The 22,189-nt window shown below is 46.0% G+C and overlaps 1 protein-coding gene across 2 annotated transcripts in view; it reads left to right on the plus strand.

Moving 5' to 3' along the window:
• Nucleotides 1–22,189, plus strand: part of XRN1 (5'-3' exoribonuclease 1) — a 2,611,979-nt gene that overhangs the window by 1,764,296 nt on the left and 825,494 nt on the right. For both annotated transcript variants that reach the window (XM_069618274.1, XM_069618273.1), the window contains exon 28: nt 1,888–1,944. In XM_069618274.1, the coding sequence (XP_069474375.1) occupies nt 1,888–1,944 (57 nt within the window). The remainder of the gene's footprint in view (nt 1–1,887; nt 1,945–22,189) is intronic.

Genomic DNA, 22,189 nt, shown 5'->3' on the forward strand with positions numbered 1-22,189 from the left:
AAATAATGCCTAAAAGCAAACAAAATAAGGTGTTTAAGCACTTATAAAGTGTATTATATTAACCAAGGTTATACTCTAGTATCCTAAAAGTGCAGAGTAGGTTGCAAGCATGCCAATAATAATAGAAAGTCCAGTATAAATCCTAAAGAGGTACAGCCAAGGAGTAGTGTCTTCTGACAGCAAACAGTCGCTACTTGGGAGCTACTTGCCGGAGCGCAATTTAATTTGGTTCTCGCTTTTCTGATGGTGGATGTGTTTGGGTCTATTAATTCGAATTCAGTGTCCTTCAAGTTCGCCTTCTTGGTGTCCCACAGTTTGGCAAGAAGGGTGTCTGAATTACAGGCCTTCTCTATCTCTCAGCCATTTATGCAATTTACAAAAGAAGAGGTCACCCTGTGAGTTAGGCCTTTATTTTTACCTAAGGTGGTCTTTGAATTTCATCTTCAGTAAATAATACATCTCCCAATGTTCTTCCGACCTCATCGCCCATCTAAGCTGGAAGAAAGGTTTCATAGGTTTACAATTCTTCTTCTCTGGAGCAAATGAACACTGTCTCAATGAACACCTTTTTGTATGGTTTCCAAGCACAAGAATAGGCAAGGCCATTATGAAGCAAATTATCTCCATGTGTATTGTCTTATGCCTCAAAACCTTCTATGAATTAGCCCCTAAAGAGATCCAAAAAGGGCTGTGTGACAAAACGACTATTGCTCCTCGAGTACTGGAATGATTAGTGTATAAACGGTCTACTCCTTTGCATACTACTGCCAAACCAGCATTGATTGCAATCATAAAAGCCAAACAGCCACAGTCTGTAAGTTATACCTCCTTTGCCTTGCCTGGTAGCGCAGACTGAGGGCAGTCTACATCCTCAGGATGGGGTGTGAGCTGATAGCAGTAGCAACCCATACGACTACAACACAATAGTCCAAAACAAAACAATATTCAATCAAGTTGCTATATAAAAAAAATAGACACTTAACCAATGAAATGCAAACTACTATTCAGAAGCCACTAAGAAAACCGACCCCTGTAAAAGAAAACAGAGAATGCAGACTTTTGTGAAAGGGCACGCTGGTTGGTGAGCAGTGGTGTGCTGTTCAACGGATAGGTAAGTCCTCGTACAAAGCCCAAACATTTTTTCATGCAACAAATCTGCAGTTGTCTGAAGTGCAAACAGCTAATTAACGTGACTTGTTTTTTATCAGACCAAGATGCAAACTGCATGTTTATAATGGCAATTTATAATGTACTCAACTTATTAAATCAAGCACAACTTATTAAATCAAGCACACCACTCCATCCTGATTACAAAATAAATATTGCATATGTCAAAAGAAACCAAGGAGGTCATACATGTTTAGCCTGTTTACTTGCATCAAGGCAAAGCAGCATTCATGACAATAGCAATACCTGAATGTTCTTATCCCCGGACATCGTTTGTAGTATGTGATGCTATTCCTAATTTCCCCCTTACCCACTTCTGTCCCTGGCTGCCCTTCACCCTGTTTGTTTGGACTCGAAAAGTTGATCACACTATTTGTGACTACACAGTATTTGCTTTGATGAAAGACTTGCACTTCAATTGACACATTGTAATTGTTTACGTTTGAAATTGCTGATATGAATGCTTTTAACTTGCAGTCCTTTCTGTATGTGAACTTCAGGATATGAGGTACACTCGCATTTACTAAAGATCCTCAGAAAAGTATTATGTCCAAATATTGTTTGTTTTGCAATTTATTTCCATAAAACCAGTTACGAAGTAAACTCACTTCAATTCAGTGCATCCATTAAATACAATCAGTTTCTATTTGAAAGGTATTTGCCATTTTAAATGATAACATACACATATATTTAATATTGTTTCTTTTTATTCTCAATTAGCAACGAAAGAGTAAACAAAAAGTGAGGGTGACTGTGAAGCCTCATTTACTTTTCAGGGTAAGTGGACTATATCAGTACTTCATTTCTGGATGAAAGTATTTGCACTAAATGAAAAATCTGAATAACTGCCCTCTTTATTGATGACACGTGAATGCAGTAAATGGGCTCAAGTGATAACAATGAACTAGTGTGTGGATTATGTGTTAATTATATGCATTATTCAGGGTGGGTCTGTTCAAAACAAGGTCAAAGCTTACATACCATCTACACACTGTTTGCTTTTGTAAATGGAAGACCATCCCTTCAGATTGAAGTATTTCACAATAGCAGTTTAAATGTTGTTTCAACAAAAGGGTGCTTTTAATGAATTTTAGAAACTGCAAACTTGGCTTTTTTTAAATTATCTCCTATTAGGACATTGATTGCCCCCCTAATTTTGTGCTGCCAGAATTACCTTGCAGCGGTCTGAGCCAGGGTTTTCTGAGGATATTACTGTATCTAGGAAAAGGCGGCAAAAGTCTCTATAGAAGAGAAACCAGGGACAAACTTTCTTTTGTTTGGGGTTCCCTTAATGCGAACATGGATTTAATTTAGCTATAGTGAACAGGGGATCTCTAAGAGGTAAGCCAAAACCTAATCAAGATAAAAGTGGAGAGCAGTCATGGCTATTCTAAGTTTAGTGTGATTGGGGTCAGGGATCCACAATGAGTCCACACAGTGAAGCACATAATGATTCATTTTAGACAGGAATGTATTAAAAAAAAGTATTTATTCTGACCATAGGTTCTTAAAATGCATTCAATGACTTCAATCAACAAAGGAGGCAAGTACAGTGAAGCAATAAAATCGGAACCAAGTCACAAATGATAATCCCTAACTTTAGCAGTCCAATCCCTTAGAATGGTGGGGCCTTGTACCCAAAAGTCACAGGAGTCGCAATGCTTCTCCCCAGAATGTATCTATAGCAGGTAAGTTACTTGTGTTGGTGATTGTTCAAAAGAAGAAATGCAACAAAGTTCCTAGGTAAGTAAATTGTCTTTTTATCTTTCAGATAGTACTACTCGGGTACGACAACCAAAAAGCAGTGGAATGGAAGGATACAAAGAGACTTGTTCTCAGTGTTATCCTATGGAAGACGTGGGGAGACAAATGCTTTGCGTTTAATTACCCCCCATGACTCTGATTTTCCCAGGTGGCTGGATGGGTCGACTAGGGGTTGCTGCAGGCTGGATTTCCTGCAGTTGATTCCTATGAGAGGTGCCCAGGAGCTGCAGGTGCAGTGATTCTTACGGTCGGGTTCAGGAGCATAGTGCAACTTTTCACTATAGAGAAATGCAAGATTGACCGATGCAGCGCTCTTCTGGACGCTTCACAGGACGGGGTAAGGCGAGTTCCAGCGACAGCCACCGCACACAGATGACGGAAGGCGTCCTTTCATTTGCAGTTGTAGAAGTTCTTCCAGGACCGGATCCCTTGAGGCTGGAAGGCGACTTATACCACAAGCTGCCGACAGTTAGAATGGATTTCTAATCTCTGCTCTTGTGAACAGAAGTTTAGGAGGCCACCCTTGTAAGTGAAACAGGGGCACTTCTGGAAAGATAGCCTGACCAATTCACGGTAGCTTTGAGAGCAGTCAAGGAGACTTCTCGGGAGGAGTGGGGGTGATCAGAGGTCTTTGATGAGCCAACAGACACCAAGAATTACCCTTAGACAGTAGTATATGAAAATATACAATTTAATAGGCCCATGAATAAATACAATTGAATCAGAAAAAGCAATGTAAAAATAAAACACAAGCGACAGCGACACACTATGTAAAATATATACAGTCACTCGAGTCAAATTAGATAAAGGTCTAAACGCCACCAATACTGTAAGAGAAAGAGGCAGGCAATCGTTATAGCATAGACAATCTTCAGAGATGAGAGATCCTTACTTTATATTATATGGTGACTTGAACCTTGTGCTCAATGTTCGATGCACGCGTAAAAGCACTCAGTCGTGTGTAAAGACAAAACTTTTCTAAGGAGCTTGCAAAGTTAGGGATAGGATTTGAAGGGGGGGGCAGGTTCAAAGTGTCGCTGAAGGATCTGCTGCGATGAACAAAGCTATTCCCAACTTTCAGAGGGCTTTAGGAAGCACAGAGGCTACTCAAGCCAAGGATAGGACCCCCTACAAGGGTTCGTCCATGCGTAAAATGCAATGGATGAACAAGGGGGTCCCCGGTAAGTGGTTTCAGTACGGACTGCCCTTAGCTCGGTTTTGGTCCAAACTTGGCAGCACTGGAAGGAGTCGGAGGAGGTTCGATTTCCCACCCTTGGTTCGGTTTCAAAGTGCGCTGTGGATGCAGATGCAGGTCTGGTTTGCACCGGGAGCTGTGTATATTGTCTCAGTTGAAGAACAAAGAAAACACTGATGCAGCTGGGCACAAGAAGGAACATGGGATAACCACCTTCAGCGACCGTCATATTCGCACAGTGATGCAGGTGCACCCAAGTCTCGTGGTCTGACGCAACCTTCTCTCTCGCAGCCCAAAGCAGCTGGGACGACTAAATTCAGTGAAAAGGTGCTTTGCAGTGCAAGCTAGGATTTCCCAAAGTTTTGAGGCAAAACTTGATGCGACAACGCTGCTGCATGGGTGCCAAGGTTTGGGCTGGACAGTCCACTGGATGGCCCACGAACACTTCCGATCAAGCTCTTTGCAGGGCAACCATGAGGCATTGAGAGTGATTGTTCCCACCATTCCATTGCATCGCAGGTCTTCTGAGATTGAGCGCAAAACAGGGCTCTACCGGGATAAGAGTGGGCTCAGGTTGTCAACCTTCTCATGCGTGGTTCTGGATAGTCCTTGGATCTGCTCAGCTCTCCTGGATCCTTGGCTCAGTCTGCAGGTCTATTCGGACCTGTTGCTGATGTGTGGGTCTGAATTCAGGGCCCCTCGTATCCACAAGTCCGTTGAGTGCTCGCACCCAGCCGGCCAATGAGATCTGCCCCATTCATTAACGCCAGCAGTGGTCCAATCAGGGACCACTGTGACTCTCATGTTATCGTGCACACCAGATATCCTGGCACCAGTACTGTCGATTGGGACCAGACTGTCCAAGCCCACTTCTCAGTACCTACACACATGACCTGCAGTAGCCCGCGAAAGAAGAAACGTTTGCAGGTAACTGCATGCCCAAATAAGTCCTGGGTCACGAAGACCAGGGGGGGAAGGCCAACGGACAAAATGGCCAAAGTAGTAGACAGAAGACCTTGTGGCACGGCCATGACCCACACGTAAGTGCGGTATGGCTAGGTAAAAAGTTGCTGAAATACACAGGAGTTTCTGCTGCTACCAGTCTACTCCTAGGCCCATTGTACAGTCATCAAAAATGCCTTAGTGGATATCTAGGGCCTGAAAACACTGGCACCCCATTGCGCAGTTCTGTAATATACTTTGCGTGAATGTTAACATGTTTAACAAGTGTCAACAAAGTCGTAAGACTAAGAGAAACAAAGTTTCTCAGTACTGACAGCCTGAAGGATATGTCAGGACAGGCTGCTGAGACAAAAGCAAAAGGTTTTGCTTTGTGGTGGTCTACAAATATAGAGGGAAAGGTTCCTTTAAAGAAATGTTCCCGAACAACTACCACCAAAGTTCCAGGTGCAAATGCGGAACGGTGACCGTTCTAGCGATGGTCAGTCCACCGGGTGGTCAATTCTCGAACACATTGAATGCTCAGGACGGATGAATTCTCGAACACATTGAGTCTGGTTGGTCCCACTAGTCCAGGGGTTGACGCACTGCACAGGGCCTTCTCAGATCCGATTGTCTAACCGGGCTTCACTGAGCCAGATACAGAAAGGGATGACAGGCCTCTTTGGGAGTCTTCTTTGGATCTTTAGTCGACTGTGCTACTACAAGGAATTTTTGGCTCCAACGCTGATCTAAAGAAATGGCTGCAGGAGTCCTCTACTGATCCAAGAACCAGCCTGGAAGCAAATCCAATCCCATCAATGAGAAGGAGCTGCAAAATTCAAACAGCCAGTAGTTGTCCAATCAGGAACAACTATTAGTTTTACTCATGCCCCAGACACAGACTTTCTAGCACCACAAATTTGGTGTGGGACCAGACCGTCACCCCCCTCCCCCCATCCCCCTTGCTGCACCACTAGTCAATGAAAGCTGCAGCCTTCCCTGGCAAGTGCATGACCTTATGTTGGATTTCCTGACCTGGCAAGGTAGGAAGAAGGCCAATCTACAATATGGCCAAAGAAAAAGCGAAAATCTTGTGGCCTGGCCATTTTAGGGCCCTAGCCACATTTAGCAGCCATATCTGGCAAACCCAAATGTGCACACTAGAAATAGCCCAGACATAGTAAAAATATTATTGCTGCCCCCAGCTTGTCTTTAGGCACATATAAAAGTAACCAAAAATTCCAGGTGTAAAAGTCTAGGGTGATACAAAATTATCCCCATTGCGTTGTAAGATGCTGTATGCAATATTAAAATGTTACAAAAGTTAAAGATATTATGTTTCCCTGTGCGGATAGTGTGAAGTACTGATCAGTTTCCCCATAACAAATGAGCAAAAGGCAGAAGGGAAGCTGGAGGCTTTACTTCTCCTCAAAAAGTCAGAACGGGTTAAAAAACAAAGCACAAAAATTGGTGGTCCCTCGAAATTATGGAGGGAATGTTGCCAAACGGGAAATCTTTACTAGCGCTTAGTAATGCCTTTAAATGGCCGTTGGGGCAATCCTCCCATTCTCTTATGCCCAGTCCACTTTCTAATGGATTCCTCCCTCCCACAGAATATATCTCGCATCTATGATGTTCAATTAGGTTTATAGTCATAATGTCGAAAAAAAAATGTCAAACAATAATGTCGACATCCTATACTTATAATGTAAAAAGTAATTTTTTAGAAAAAAAAATGTCACTTAGAACTATCAACATCTCACCTGCCACCCCCCCACCCCCCCCAATCACCCTCTCACCCCTCATACTCAACACATTCTAATTATATATTTATTTATTTATTTATTCAATAATTAAATAAATAAAAGAGTATCATTTACTATGGGGATGTCCCCCCCAACCCCTCTCACCCAAGACCCCCTGCCACCCCCCCACCCCTCATACTCAACACATCTTAGTTATATATATTTATTTATTTATTCATACAATAAAGACAAAATTTCGAAAAAATATCGAAAAAATGTCGACATTGTTTGTCGACATTATTTTTTTCGACATTTATTTTTCGAAATTTTGACTGTCGACATTTTGACTGTCGACATTATGACTGCCCACCATTCAATTACAAGTGCGAGCTGTCCTCAAACGTTTTCACCATAAAGGGGTTGCAGCAGGGCTCCTTGTCCAGCCAAATTCCACGAAGATCTCTGGCTTCAAGCCATGTGCAGACTGTGGGAGACATTGGTCTGTTTCGTACTCCTTGTAGATCTGCCTGCATTGCTTAGGGGAGGAACACAAAATGCAGGTTTGCAGGTCTTGCTAGTCCATTCTACAGAGCGTGTGCAGTTAAACTGTTAACATTTTACCACAAAAGTGCCAGTAGAAAATCTTCAAAATTTCTGGACCTGTAGCAGAAGAAGATGGAAGAAAAGATATTATTTACCGTGCAGAAGGACAAGAAGACAAATCATAAAGTGGCCCTGCTTCCCTCCCGAATCTTCCTCTTCATCCAAGAAAATAAGTCACCACTTAAGAGACTCCTCCGAGGATTCATACCCAGCACTACATGGACTGTTTATCACTCAATTCTCTAATTCAGAGGAATGTGAGGCGTTTGGGCTTAAAATAATTTTTACAAAATTGGCCAATGCCCAGGCAGCTTCAGCCTCGATGGCACCCACAGGAAAACACTGCACTTGGTGGAACCATTAGAGATGTCTCGCTGGACCGCAAACGCATGCCTATGGGCTTTCCTCCATTTTCAGAGGATACACAGCTCGGGCTTGGCACCATAATGCCTTTCCTTCAGGTGTCAGGTTTTCAAAGGCTGTCCTCCAGGCCCTGGTCTCCTCCTCCAAGAGTATGCCCTGCTTCCACTGAGGATTTTCACCTCAAAGATGTGTGTTAAGTCAGATAAAAGACGGACAAGAGGACGTGTTTGGACAGAATATTTTTTTTTTATAAAGCTCAATGCAGTGAAACTTTCTTGGAGGACCACTAAAAGAGTTGTTGGATATAATGAACACTTCTAGAAATCCTGCTAGCTCTCAGGCAAATATGATGTGTTTTAATGGTGGTGATTTTAATTTGAAAATGGGCTATTTTATGGGGTGGTCTGGAAGTCTTTTTTTGACATCAATTTCCCTATTATACAAGATGCACAGTCTCATAATAGAAAATTAGTAGATAACCTTGTGGAGCTGGGGTTTTGATCAGTCAATTACAGATTCCCATCTGATACCCCTGGGAATTATACTTTTACAAATATAAGATATTGATTTATTGAACATGTTTAATTGATAGAGAGGATTGGTTACAGATTGCAGACTTTGAAATAGTCCCTATGATTAAGGGTGACCATGATACTCCAATATTAACGATTAACTTACACGGGGCAGGATTATCAGCATGAGTGGGTAAGTGGTGACAAAGGTGGTTATAAAGCGTTCGCATTAGTATGGGAACACATTGATCAAGATCTGAAAGTATACACAATACTTTATTTGGCATTGAAAAATGCTTGAATGCTCCAAAGTACCCAAGAGGAAAAATTATTAGCAGGGGAAAATATACTGGCTGTCGTTAGCCAAGGATTTCAGACTCCATGCACGTTAAAAGGTACTGCAATGGGAGGGTAACATGGTTCGATCAAAATTGTAAAATGGCAAAACGATCACTGCTGAGAGCTCTAAAAAAATCAGACCGAAGCTAAGCAGAAATAGCTAAGGCTAGAGTAATTTACAAAAAGGCAAAACGTAGAACAGGCAGTGGCATCCAGCAACCAAAAAATTTATTGGAGAGTAGTTGCAGCTGGCCTAAGCGACAATTTAAAATAGTTATCTGCTATGGCTGACAAGGTGGGCTCTGTAGAAATCTTCAACATGTTATTACATTATATAACACATTGAGTGACGAATTAGAGCAACAGGAAATAGATAGTGGCCCCAAACATAAAGAGCAAAAAGAAATGCTGATGTCTTTAAGTGACCCTATAACATTGTTCTCCACCGAGATAGGGAGACCATTAGCTAGGATGGCTAATGGCAAATCTGCTGGACCAGATCTGGTCCCCATTGAGTTTTTCAAGCATGAAAGCACTGTTTGACTGCTGATTTTTACAGTGATATTGAACATGTTATTACACTTGAAGATACATTTTAAAAGCTGGAAACAAGCTGTTGTATTACTGATTTTTAAGAATAGTAACAAAGCAGAATAGCTGAGTAGTAAAGCTCAGTCGCAACGCGCTCGTGTAACGCTCACCTGATTCCCACGGAGGCGCTGGTCCCGGCTGAACAGTTATACTCTCTTCAATTGAGAAGCGTAGAGCTCGGATGACTCTCTGAACTGGGCTTCCTCTTATTGACCGTCTGGCTTGCAAGGTAAGGTTTCTGCAGGCGGAAGAAAAAAGGGTTAATGACCGTTTGGCTGGACTTCCTCCTCACTAATCGCCAACTCTCCGAAAGTCCAATGTCCTGGTGAGCTCTCACCTTAGGCGTATAAATGCTGGGCTCTCCATCCTGCGACTATGCAGGGGTGCGTGGGTTCCAGTTACGTCACTGGAGACCCTCAAAGTCTTTTGTGGCCTTAGAAGTGGCACAGGTGCTGAGATGCCAAAAGGTGATGCCGCCGTTACTGCACGAGCGGATGCCAGTAGGTATAAAGAGTTTATAGTCTTGAAGAGATTGGCACCTTTAATGAAGTCTTTGCATTGTCTTTTTCAGGTGCCTGGATGCTGAGGGCGTTGTTCGTCCGTTGCCGTTGTACGTGCGAAGTACGTGAGTATAATGATCTGTGACCTTATTATAGCACCTCTAACAATGTTCTTTTCTTATTTGCTTGTGTCGGGACCTTGCGGGCGTTTTCCCAGTCGCGGATGCACGTGGGGAAACACGTAAGTGTTAGGCTTTCTTGCAGTCTTTAATGGCACTTCAATAATGTCTTTTCTTGTTTTCAGGTGCCGGGCTGCTGCGGTTGAAGAGATCGTAATACGCGCACAAAAGCAGGTAAGAAAAGTAAATGCGGCCGCCTTCACCCGATTCCTACTTAACAATGTTCTTTGTCTTTACAGGTGCCGTAAGGCTGCTGAAGAGAAGGCCGCGAAGAATCAGTGAAAGCACAGATGGATCAGGTAAGCAAGCGCGGCTGCGAACGTGTTGCAACTTGCTAACCTTATGTTTCTTTTGCTTGCAGGTTCTGCCGGTGTCTGGATTCCTGGATGGTAAGTATAGTTCTCGTGTCTTTCTTCCACAGGTTGCTGAGCTGAAGCTGGAGATGTCACTGGAATGCTGGAGCTGACTCGGTGAGCGTCCTGCTGCAGATGCAGAATAACGCGAAGCACGTTTTCCCAATCGGGTGTGGTTTAAACAGTGTTGGAGTGATTGGGTGTCTTCTTCCTCAGCCTCGCCCAGGTAAAAGAGTTCCTGTGTTCCAGAGCTAAGGAGTGGCACCAGCCCCACCCAGGTAAGAAAGTAGTCCCAGTTCAGGGAATAGTTCCTCCCAGCAGAAGGCTGGGGACTTCATCCTGCCAGCATTTGCAAAGGTGAGTATGCAGCATGGTCTGCTACAGGTAGGTCCACCCAAGCACCTTTGCAAGAATTATGAGCCTGGCGCCCCTGGCGCCGGGACTGAGGTTCCTTATGAGCCTGGCGCCAGAGGCGCCAGGACATGGTCCAAAGGGCCCCAATAGGGGTTTGCTGGAGCCGGGGACGAGGGTCGTGAGCCTGCTTCCGGGGATGCTGGGCTTGACTTGGCTTCTCGGGAGCAGTGCTCATGGCAGCTCGTCTTGGAAGCAAGACAGTGCAGAGCAACACAGGTTCGAATCCCGGGTCCGCGCTTAGAAACCTACGGGAATTAAGCACATCATAAATTACCAATTATATACAATTATGCTACACAGCCAATTGGTTTGGTTGGGTTCTACATGGCAAGATACTGGACTGGGCATAAGTAAACCGAATCTTTTTAGATTTAGAATATGGCTTCTGGGTAGCAGTGTAGATCCTGAACTTAAGTTTAATCCTAGATAAATATGTGTGTGTGTATTGGAGTACAACTTATCTGGGTTTTATGGATCCGTCAATGGCGTTTGCCTGCATCAATCGTGATAAGCTCTGGACTATTTTACACGGCCCTGCTATGCCGAAAATGCTTCAAATTCTAGTCGAAATATATAGTAATTTGTCAATAAGAGTGCAAGTTAATAACACAGGCAAATTAATGCAGGCATTTCGGTCAACGGGTGCGATGAAACAAGGCTATTTTTTAGCACCATTGCTTTTTAATCTGTGTAAATTTACTTTCATCAACATTTGGCAAATTAATTAGTGAGGTGTCTAAAATGGCAGGCAACAAAATGTGTTCTCTTGTATGCAGATGACACCATTCTGATTGCAAGAACACAAAATGCTTTGCAAACATTGTGTGCGAGATTTAAAGAATACAAAGTCATGTGTATTGGTATTTCAAAGACGGTTGGTAGTTCAATAATGGTGGCAGGATGAAAAATTGATTGGGTAAGCTCCTTCTGTTAACTAGGTGTCATAGTACAGGACTTTAAATGGAATTTGCATATTCAAAACCAAGCAAATAAATTCTCACCGGTAAATTGATCCATATTAAGATAGGGGAATACAATACAAGGTTTACTTTCCCAGCATGGGGTCTGGCATGGATTCACATGCTCATGAATATTACCTGTCATCAGGCTGGTAATCCTCAGTAACAGAAAAAAAACAGTTTCACTTTCACTTTAAAACTGTATTTCTCCTCTAAACCAATCACTGTCCTCTGCATCATACTGCCCCAACCAATGTCGCCCCCTCCCTAGGCGCCACCCCTGGTGGCCATCTTCACATTTTTACCACACGCTTCAGTGTTGGGAGTCCTCAAGTTGCTCTCCAAGCTGATTGTGTTTTTTTATATTTTTATCCAAAATAGTTACATTTGGATCGATTTTTGCTTAAATATCTTCGACGAAGGACAGAAGCCGGCAGAAGGGATCCGCAACCAGCAAAGATCTTCATCCACTGTCTGATCGCATCGAAGTTTTGAGAAGGCCCGGCCTTGGGCCTACTTCATGCCTTTTCAACCTGATTGAGGAGAAGAAGGAAAGTCGAAGTCCTCTTCAAACTGCGCGAAGTGTGGCTTAAGGAACATATTTGTGGAAGATAAGCATCATAAATGCTTGTATTGTCTACCACGATGAGGAGAGGTGCAAGATGGGCCATGGTTTCTCGAAGAAAAGCAAAAATGACTGCTACAGCAGACTATCGGTGTGGCTCAAGTCAAGCAAGGCCACTGACTCATCTAGGATCGTCCCGTCCAAGGAGCAAACTCCCTCCGAGAGGAGGTTGAGTTCCTTTGAGGACACCCCACTTGCGGCAGTCCAAGAGATGGCCAAGCTCTGCGATGCTGGGTTTGCCGCTGATGCAGGTCCTGAGTCGGGCAGAAGGTGATCACCAGCAACCTCTACAGTGAGCCTAACATGGAAAGGTTCCTCGTCAAAGATGAAGTCCCCAAACCCAGCAAAACTCTGTGTATCCACGGCTAACCCAACGAAGGACAAGTCCGCGGAGGACTTGTTGAAGCTGGCAAAGACCTCACAGCATGCCAGGTCAACGGAGTCGAATATGGCACCGTCATGGTCAGCGAAGGAGGTGGCGGCCACTCCACAGGTGTCCTTACCCCCAAGGTGAGAGACAGTTGCTAAAGCAGCGATGAACGCGGCGGCCACTAACGCTGTCGGGGATGGACCAGGCAGCTGCACGGATCCAGCAGCCTTCTGAGAAGGAGAGAGACACGATCCCTCCGGTGGATCTTCCCCAGTATGTGGATCATGGGGCTGTCCCAGACAGACCGGAGCAGATCAAATCTAATATCGATGAGGACAATGATCTGCAGGATGATTGCTACACGGATCACAAGGGCTTGCCTGCTCGCAAGAGGAGGCGCGTCAAAAGCGGTTGACGAGTCTTTGCAGGCGATAAAGACTGACACAGAGACGGCACACTCCTTGGGGAACCTTGCAGTAGCAACAGCCATCGTCCTTTCGTTCGTCCAGAGGTATACCAGGAAGAACCTCCAAGGGATATAATACGCCATACCAACAACCTCCAAGCTCCTCCTTTCAAAGAAACATACAGGAGTTGCTTTCAAGGCAGCGATGACAGTGGCTGCGCCGCCGCGAGGGCAGAGCACAGACCCCCAAGCAGGCTTGAACTGGACGTGGCCTCGGGCCCCCACCTAGGCACCCTGGGTAGAGGCCGGCTGGCAAAGCTCGTTGGCACATAGGAAAAGATAACCACTGACAGATGGCTGCTGGATGCTCTCGGACAGGGGCACACATTGAAGTTCCAACGCAGGCGTCCTCGGATCCTGCCGATGCAACGGCAAGAAAAACACGGACCACAGCTTCCGCAGGAGGTGCTGGCCATGTTACAGAAAGGGGCAATCGAAAATGTCCCCCAGCGTTTCCGGGGCTCTAGAGTGTACTCCAGATACTTTCTAGTTCGAAACAAAGCAGGGGATGGAGGCCGTTCCTAGATCTTCGTCGTCTAAACAAGTACTTGAAGTTCCAAAAGTTCTGGATGGTCATGTTGCAACACGTGCTCGGCCAGCTGGAGTGAGGGGATTTTCTGATGTTGTTGGATCTGGAAGACACCTACTTCCACATCCCCATTCAAAAGAAACACTGCAAGTTCCTACAGTTTGTAGATCAATGTCGGCATTACCAGTTCAGGGCTCTGCCGTTTGGCCTGAAATGGGGCCCCGAGAGTGTTTACGAAGTGCCTGGCCCCGGTGGCAGCACATCTGCATCTACAGGGCATTCATGTATACCCCTACCTGGACGACTGGCTGGTGCGTTCCCGCTCTGGTGGGAGAACACACATCGAGGTCGTACATCTAATGACAGAGTTAGGGTTCTCCATAAACTATCCAAAGTCTTGCTTGACGCCATTTTAGGATGCACTATTTCTAGGTGCCTGACTCAACACAGTGACGTATTTGTCGTCACCCTACGAGGACAGGGTGAGAGCCATACGGGGCAAAGTACAGCGCTTGTCATTTGTGCAGACGGCAGTGTTTCGGTCCATCAAGTCGTTGCTGGGCATGATGTCATCCTGCATCAGCCTCGTTCGCCTGGGCAGACGTCACATGAGACCTCTCAAGGAGTTCCTGGATGCGAGGTGGATGCAGGTGTCAGGGAACTTTGCGGACAAGATGTCGCTCAACGAGGAGTTACATTGGGTGATACATTGGTGGGGCGTACGGCCACATCTCGTCCAGGGAGGTGCGTTTCAGGTTCGTCCTTACCAGGAGACAGTCACCACGGACGCCTCTTTAGAGAGATGGGAAATCCACACCAGACAGCTGCACGCTGGAGGCATCTGGCAACCGGAGGCAATGGACTGCTACATCAACATCCTGGAACTTCGGGGCGTATTCTGGGCCCTCAAGTGTTTTCTCCCGTTGTTGTAAGGCAAGGTGGTGAGGATCTTCACAGCCAATACCACCACCATGTTCTACATCTGGAAGCAAGGGGGGGGGGGGGGGCCGCTCACTGGCGCTTTCCAAGGAGGTCCACGACCTGTGGCGCTGGGCCGTTCGTCAAGGCATGTTCCTCCTCCTGTTTCATCTAGCGGTAGTCAAGAACACCATTGCAGACTCGCTCAGCAGGGAACTGCGTTCTTGCCACGAGTGTGAACTTCGACAAGACAGGTGAATATTCTATTCAGCAAATGTGGCCAGCCCCAGATTGATCTCTTCGCGACCGCACAAACACCAAGTGCCAGAGCTTCGCCAGCGGGTTCCATTAGCCGAGGAGCTTGGGGTACTCGTTCCCGTGGGAGGGGCGGTTCCTGTATGCTTTCCCCCCGTTCCCACTTCTCTTTCATGTGATCGACACACTCTGACAGTTCCACTGCAGGATGATATTCTTCGCCCCGGCGTGGCCGAGGCACATCTGGTATCCGAACTTATGTCTGTCAGCGGTCTCGTCCATCAAGCTGCCACTGTCCCCAGACCTTCTCGCCATAGAAGGGGGGTTGATTCTGCATCACGACCCAGAGTCTCTGAACCTGATGGCATGGCTCCTGCAGCCCTAGAGTTTGGAGGTTATGCTTCACCCGCAGAATGTAAGGCTGTCCTAGCCAGGGCCAGAGCCTCATCAACGTTAAAGTGCTACGGACATAAATGCAAATGCTTCTCTGTGTGGTGCTGGACTCAGAAGGTTACCCCTCTGCATGTCACAGCCCGCAACTTCTACCATACTTGCTTTCCTTGGCCAAAGCGGGACTGGCTCACACCTCTATCAAGGTGCATCTCACCGCCAAATCCAGGTACACCAGTTCTCCAGGCAGACCTTCACTGTGGTCACTCTCTTGTGCAAGACTGCTTTCCTCATGCGAACACCTCGGCCAGGTGGGTCGGGAGATTCAGGGCCTGTCTTGCAAGCAGCCTTACTCGTCTTTCCACGCTTCAAGGGTGGTACTGCGCGCACACCACACCTTCATGCCAAAGGTACAGTCGAAATTTCACCTCAACAAACCTTTGGTGTTAGCCACCGTCTTTCTGAATCCGTCATCACCGGCGGAGAAGGCCTTGCATTCGCTGGACGTTGCTCGTGCCTTGAAATGCTATGTGGCACATACAAAGGATTTTCGGAGGACTTCTAAGTTGTTGCTCAATTTTGGACCTGTCAATCAGGGAAAGGCCTTGTCGAAAGCTTCCATCTCCAGGTGGTTGTCCAGCTGCATCATGCACTGTCATCGACTGGCTAGCGGGCAGCTGCTAAGCTGGTCGAAACCCAACTCCACCAGAGCCATTGCAGCTACGACAGCGTTTCTCTGTGGTGTGCCCCTGCTCGACATCTGCAGGACTGCTACATGGAGGCCCATGCATACCTTCACAAGGTTTAACTGAGTCTTCAGGGATTCCAGGGAAGAGTCCCGGTCGGCCAAGTGATGCTGCGCAACCTATTTGTTTGAGGTGACTCTGTTCCAGAGGTGAGTGTGTTGCTTCTGTTGAGCCTTGCCACCTCCCGTGGTTGTATATATGTACTGCTGTGTAATTGTTGTTCACAAGCATGTGAATCTATGCCAGACCCCATGCTGGATAAGGTTTAAGTTACTTACCTGTAACTATTGATCTCCAGCAATTGTCTGGCATGGATTCACATGCAAACCCTTCCTCGTTCCCCTCTGTGGCTCTTCTTGGCTCGTACTGCCACTCTACGTGCTTACCAAATCTGAAGATGGCCACCAGGGGTGGAGCTTAGGAAAAGGACAGCCGTTGGAAGGGGGCAGTATGACCCAGTGGACAGTGTTTGGTTTAGAGGAGAAATACAGTTTTAAAGTTTACAGTTTTAAAGTGAAAGTGAAAGTTTTTTTTCTTTTACCAAGGATTCCCAGCCTGGTGACTGGGAATATTCATGAGCATGTAAATCCATGCCAAACCCATGCTGGAGAACAATAGTTAAAGGTAAGTAACTTAAACCTACTTGACCATATTGCACTTATTTACAGAGCAACGTCTGTGCCCTTGGCTTTGTTTGGTGCAGGTGTTTGGGATTATCAATGGCCGGAAGCAATTCAAACCAAGGAAAATCAGTTTCTTTGTAGAATAATGGGAGTTCACCAGGGCTTCCTGGGTTATCTTTTACACAGTTAATTTGGTTTGACTTGTATTGAAGATTATATGTGTCTGCAGTCATTAGTCTACTGGATGCGACTGAAATTTGAGCTTAAGAAAACTGCTAGTTGAGGAAATCATGGATTTTGACGTCCGTAATAGCACACTATGGTTAAACTATATAAGATCAACTTTAAAGTTCCTTGGTTTCATTGATTATTTTGTTAAGAAAATTACTGCTAGCATTGAAGATCGTAGACTATGGTGAAAGAATTTCTCTTTAAGACAAAAATGCAGAGAAGCAACTGAAGTCAAGAAATGGAGCGTTCCATTTTAAGACTATATCTTACATGGACATCCTAACCATGTTTTATGGTTTAATTACATTAGGAAGAGAGAAATTTTTGTTTGTCTGAGATCAAACTTGCTCTTCACAGAAGGTACAGCTCTGTCGGCAGAGAATGGTTCTAAAGGAACAAGTAAATGTTTCTGTAACGGGCACAGTGTTGACATTTTACATTTTATGCTACTGTGCCCAGTCTACTCAGACTTGAAAAAGAAATATCTCCTGCCTATGCTGAACAAATGGGGAGTGAGGCAGATGCATGTAGCTTATTATCAAATTTTATTGATTCCAGATTTATATTCCACACATTTTTATTCTTATATTGACCATGCATTTTCGTTAACCCATTTGTTGCAGCCCAATAGTTTCTAACATTTCAGTGTGTATGATCTATTCTTGATTTTATTTGCGTATTTATGGATTTGTGATCAGTGTGTGTATATAATGTACTTGTTAATGTATTTGTACCTTTTTATAGAAATTTTATTTTTCCTAAATCTATAGAAAACCTCCTCTAAGCCCTACCTCTATGATGGATTCATTACTCTAAAAAAAACAACAAACTGGTGCTCTTCAGGAAGTCCTACAAATAAACTCTGCCCTTTGTGAAAACCAACGCTATTTTAACATTTGTCCTGCGACTATGAAAAGAAAGAAAGACAATTTAAGCTTTAACCTAGAATAAGATTACTCTCCTCCTTGTGTAAATCGGTTGTGGCTGGATTTCTGGCACCCACCAAAGAGTTCTCAAAGTATTTTCCTGATTGTGGCCTGGTAGTTCCAACAAACAAATAAACCTATCTTTCACTGTTCTTTTGGGCAAAAAGACGACCTTATCAGCCAGTCCAAACAGTTCCTAGTTTATCCCCTATTCGGGGATAGATTAACATGTCCGGTTCTTCTAATCTGGATAGGTCGATATTCACAAAACTAAACATTTTCTTTATCCTTGGACGGATATCTCTATTTTCAGCCTTGTGTAGGCTTCAGGTCTGCTTATCCCAACTTTGGTTGTTGCTTTTCTTACCCCATTTTGAGTCTTTGGGTTCTCAGCCTAGCATGGGCTCTGGGCCTGCTCAGCCCTGGTTTGCTTTTTGGTTTCACCTTTTCTGGAACTTCAGATTCTCAGCCCACCGTGGGCTACGAGACTGCACTGCCCTGCCTTGGTTGATGTTTAGCTCACCGCCTCCTGTGGTCTTTGGATTATCAGCACGGCGTGGGTCACAGGATTCTCTTATTCTGTTTTGCTCATCAGTTCTTGTACCCCGCCTGGGGTATTCGCATATTCAGCCCTGCGTGGGCTTGGTTGTGACCTCACCGTCCTTCACCTGCTACTTGTGTGATGCTACGTACCTTTTCTCCAGCGGCAGTACTCTGTAGTGGAGGTGGTCTCTCTGCCCAGCACGGACACACGCTCTCGACCTGGCTCGAGTCTGCGCAGTCTGCTTTGTTTCGATTTTTCCTTTTTGTGTTTTTGCCATCCGAGATGGGTTGCAGTACATCTTTTTGGTCTGGCTTTGCTGCCTTTCTCAACAGCCTGGATTCATCGGGATCTCTGCCTTTTATCAAAGCGACAGCCTTCTGCGGGCTGCCTTGGGTGTCCACCCACCACGTCGACTGCGTGGCTCTCCGGTTCTGTCCCTCCTGGAATGGAAAGACTCCCTCTGCTGTGCAAGTCGGCGTTTCTCACTTTCTAGCTGATTCTCACTCGCTCCGTTGTGGTCTAGGTGTATTTAGTTCCCTTCCTGGAATGAAGGGAAAATTCATGGATGCCGGTTTTCACAAAAAGGTGCTAACAAATACAGGTCAGAATCCAAGCCATCCACTTTAAAGAGGCCTATACATGATTTCCCGGTTCAGTTACCATATAACCGACAAACATTTGGGACTGAATGAAATCCTTATTTGGGCATTCCTTGTCTCTAGAGGAACAGGCACTCCCATCGGGATTCTGCTTTCCCTGTCCCCTAAGGAGGGTATTGTAGAGCAGGCTCACCTGCCTTGTTCCAAAGGGGATAGCTCCCCCTTAGGGAAAAGGGATTCATTTCTTGGATTTGTCAGATGTCTGACATCTTTGATGAAGATGGGGATGTTATCATAATAGGGATGGAAACGATTACGCTGGTGGGTCGGACTTGAGGAGTTTTATGACGAGAGAGAGGATTTGCAGGATCTGCAGGAGTCCAATAACTTGGACATCTCCCAGAGTTGGACATCCTTTCATTGCCTACTCTTTCTTCGAAAGAGTGATGGCAATGGTGGTGGAAACACTGGGGTTATCACCCACCACACCCAAAGCTCAATTTGAGTTCAGACATCCTGTTTAAGATGGAATTTTCGACTAAACCCTGTGGGAATATTCTGCGAGGCCACCCTGTTATAGGGAACAGGGAAATACACTTAAGTCTAGCCAAGTTCTAACAATATGGAGACTTCGACCAGTCTTCCCACAAAAGCCACCCCCTTTGAGTCTAGTGAGGTCAGCCCACTCTGCCAAATACTCCAGAGAGGTTGGTAAAGCGGGACTCCACTGGGATTGACTCCCCTACAGGGGATACAGGCTCCCCTTCCCATGGGGATATCCCTATAACGAAAGTATTATCTGCCTACTTTGGAGTAAGTAAGACTGACATCACTTCTATGTGCTGCACTCCAGACAACTCTGACATTGTGTTTGGCCTCAAGGTAGTGCCCAGAACTTCTACAGGATTGACCACCAATGGTAAACAGTCTGCCCCTTTCCCATCTCGGAGCGAGAAGAAAGGGCCATCGACCCTTGAATGGAGGTTGAGAAAATCTCTGCCGTGAGAACGTGGGCAGCTGTTGCGTGGGAGAAAGCGGACACCCAAGGGAGACACTGTCCGAGTAGCAGAGCAGAGAGTGGGCCCTAAGAGGCAGAGGCTGTGCAAAGAAGACTGTACCTGGAGGTACAACCACGTACAGGACAACAGGAACACACAAATAGCAGCCGAATCTGGGCCCTCCACTCTTAGCCCGAGAGCCAACCAGCGAGAGAATGCCAGAACGGGAAAGCGGCTAATCTCCAGCACTGAAAGGCAGCCAGCCGCGCGGATTGCTACCGCTGCTGGGGAAAGTGACCCACACTGGAGCATGCCCTGCAAAACTGCAAGTACAGGTTGCCCATGTCGGAAAGAGGAGAGGCGCGAGCGAGTTGGGGGAAAGAGAAGGCCTACTCTAATTCCATCCCAGGGTCACAGGACCCGGAAAGATAGGGAATACCAGAAAAGAAGGGTTTCAGGAGCCCGATAGACACAAGCCGTGCAATCCTGCGGAATGGTCACAGGGACCCACAAGAGCTAAAGGAGCCAAACAGACTGTGGGGTCATCAAAACCCCAGAGAATTAAGTGAGACATTCAGACAAAGTGACCCAAAGGAGCCACAGGGGCCCAATTAGCAAGTAAAGAACAGATAAGAGTTGCACGTGAGGAGAGAAAGAAATTTGGGCATTTTGTGTTTTCAGGGACTTGAGACTTGTTGTTGGAACTTTGGTGAAACCTTTGAGGAACCCTTATAGACTGCCAAGAGCTGTTTTTTTTTAGCAAACCTGGTATTAACTAATGACTTTTGGATCAAGACCGATGAGGGATTCTTGGGATGGCCGAGAGATAGTGGGTGAAAAAACCCACAGTGCAGCACACTACATCTAGTTTTAAGTGGTAGGGCCAGTCTAGTGAACAGGTTTGAACTGATTTATTTTGGACTATCGATGAGCACCTTAGTTTATAGTTTTTAGGAAGGGACTCCCTTTAGAATAGGGTCAATGAGTCGTTTTCTTTTTATTTAAATAAAAACGATGTCCTCTGGTGGAAGTTCTCCTTCTGTCTTGCCATACAAGGTAGGTGACGGAGCAGTAAGGCCCAGACTCGGGATGGTGTATTGGTTCCACATGACACATAATTTAAGTTAAACCTTGATGTATAAAAATAAAATATTAATTAGGCCTGAACACTCTTTGCAATGAAAGAAATATGCAAGTACTATCACTAAATACTCACTATGCACATACATGCATTAATAATGAGCTACCCTTGTAAAGATAAAGAGCACCAATATATTCCTTTTAAGACGGCTAAATATAATTTAGATAAGAAACACAAGTTAATTGTATGCAGTAAAGTAAGTGAAACAAATACAGAACCAGTTACAAACAGGTAAGTGGGGACTTCAAGATGGCTGCCGACACGAGATTGACGTGTCGACGGCGTTCCCGAGCCCAAAGCTGTATGAGGCACTTCCACCACCCTGCAAACGCAGCGGAGGACAGCAAAATGCAGGGGGACCTGATTGCATGGCCCCAGACAAGGCAACGCTGCAGAGAAGAGCCCAAGCACATCGGCCAGAAGCGGCAAGGAACGAGGAGCCCTAGAGAGGGAGCAGTGAAGACGGTGGAGCCGGCTGCGGCCTGAGAGGAGGGGCCGAGGTAAAGGGGTATCCGGCAGGAGGAGAGTTGCGGTACCAGCCCACAGACAGCGTGTCGCTCCTGGAGAGAGGTGAATTTGCAGGTAAGTGAGGAGCCCCAGCCGGGAGGAGAGCGGACGACGAAGGTGGGGGGACCCCAGCACTGCGAAGCTGACTGGGGACATGGTGCCAGAGGCCGGACACAGACCCCGAATGAGGCGGAGGGCGGCAGCTCGAGTGCTTCAGCAACACCAGGGGTCTGAGGTGAGCCCACAAAGACCCGGAGCTCTACCCCAATCCCCGAGAAGGGGTAAGACAATCAGGAAGGGGTAAGACACTGCAAGAAATACAAGGGACCTAAGACAAGCCCCCACAAACCCAGGGCTTGATTCCAACTGCCGGGAAGAGGCAAGGCACAGCAAGGAATGGAGGTAGGTGGCGCCAGGAGGACCCATACGACTAATAGTACTTACTTGGAGTACGGGGAGAGGACTACACGGGAGTGCCAAGGCAATTGGCACTACCTGGCTAAGCCTGGGGAGAGGGCACCTGGGCCACAGAGCTCACCAGCCTTGATACGAGCAGCACCAGCCCCCACGGGAGAATAGAGAAGGGCATCCCAGGACCAGGGGGCCGCTCCCAGGCCCACCGAGCCCAGGTGCATAGGAGAAGGCAATGGCACAAACCGAGAGCGCTGGGGGGGCTTATAATATGAGAACCGGGG

Source organism: Ambystoma mexicanum, chromosome 10, assembly GCF_040938575.1.
Source record: "Ambystoma mexicanum isolate Mex_15411 chromosome 10, UKY_AmexF1_1, whole genome shotgun sequence".
Classification (NCBI taxonomy): domain Eukaryota; kingdom Metazoa; phylum Chordata; class Amphibia; order Caudata; family Ambystomatidae; genus Ambystoma; species Ambystoma mexicanum.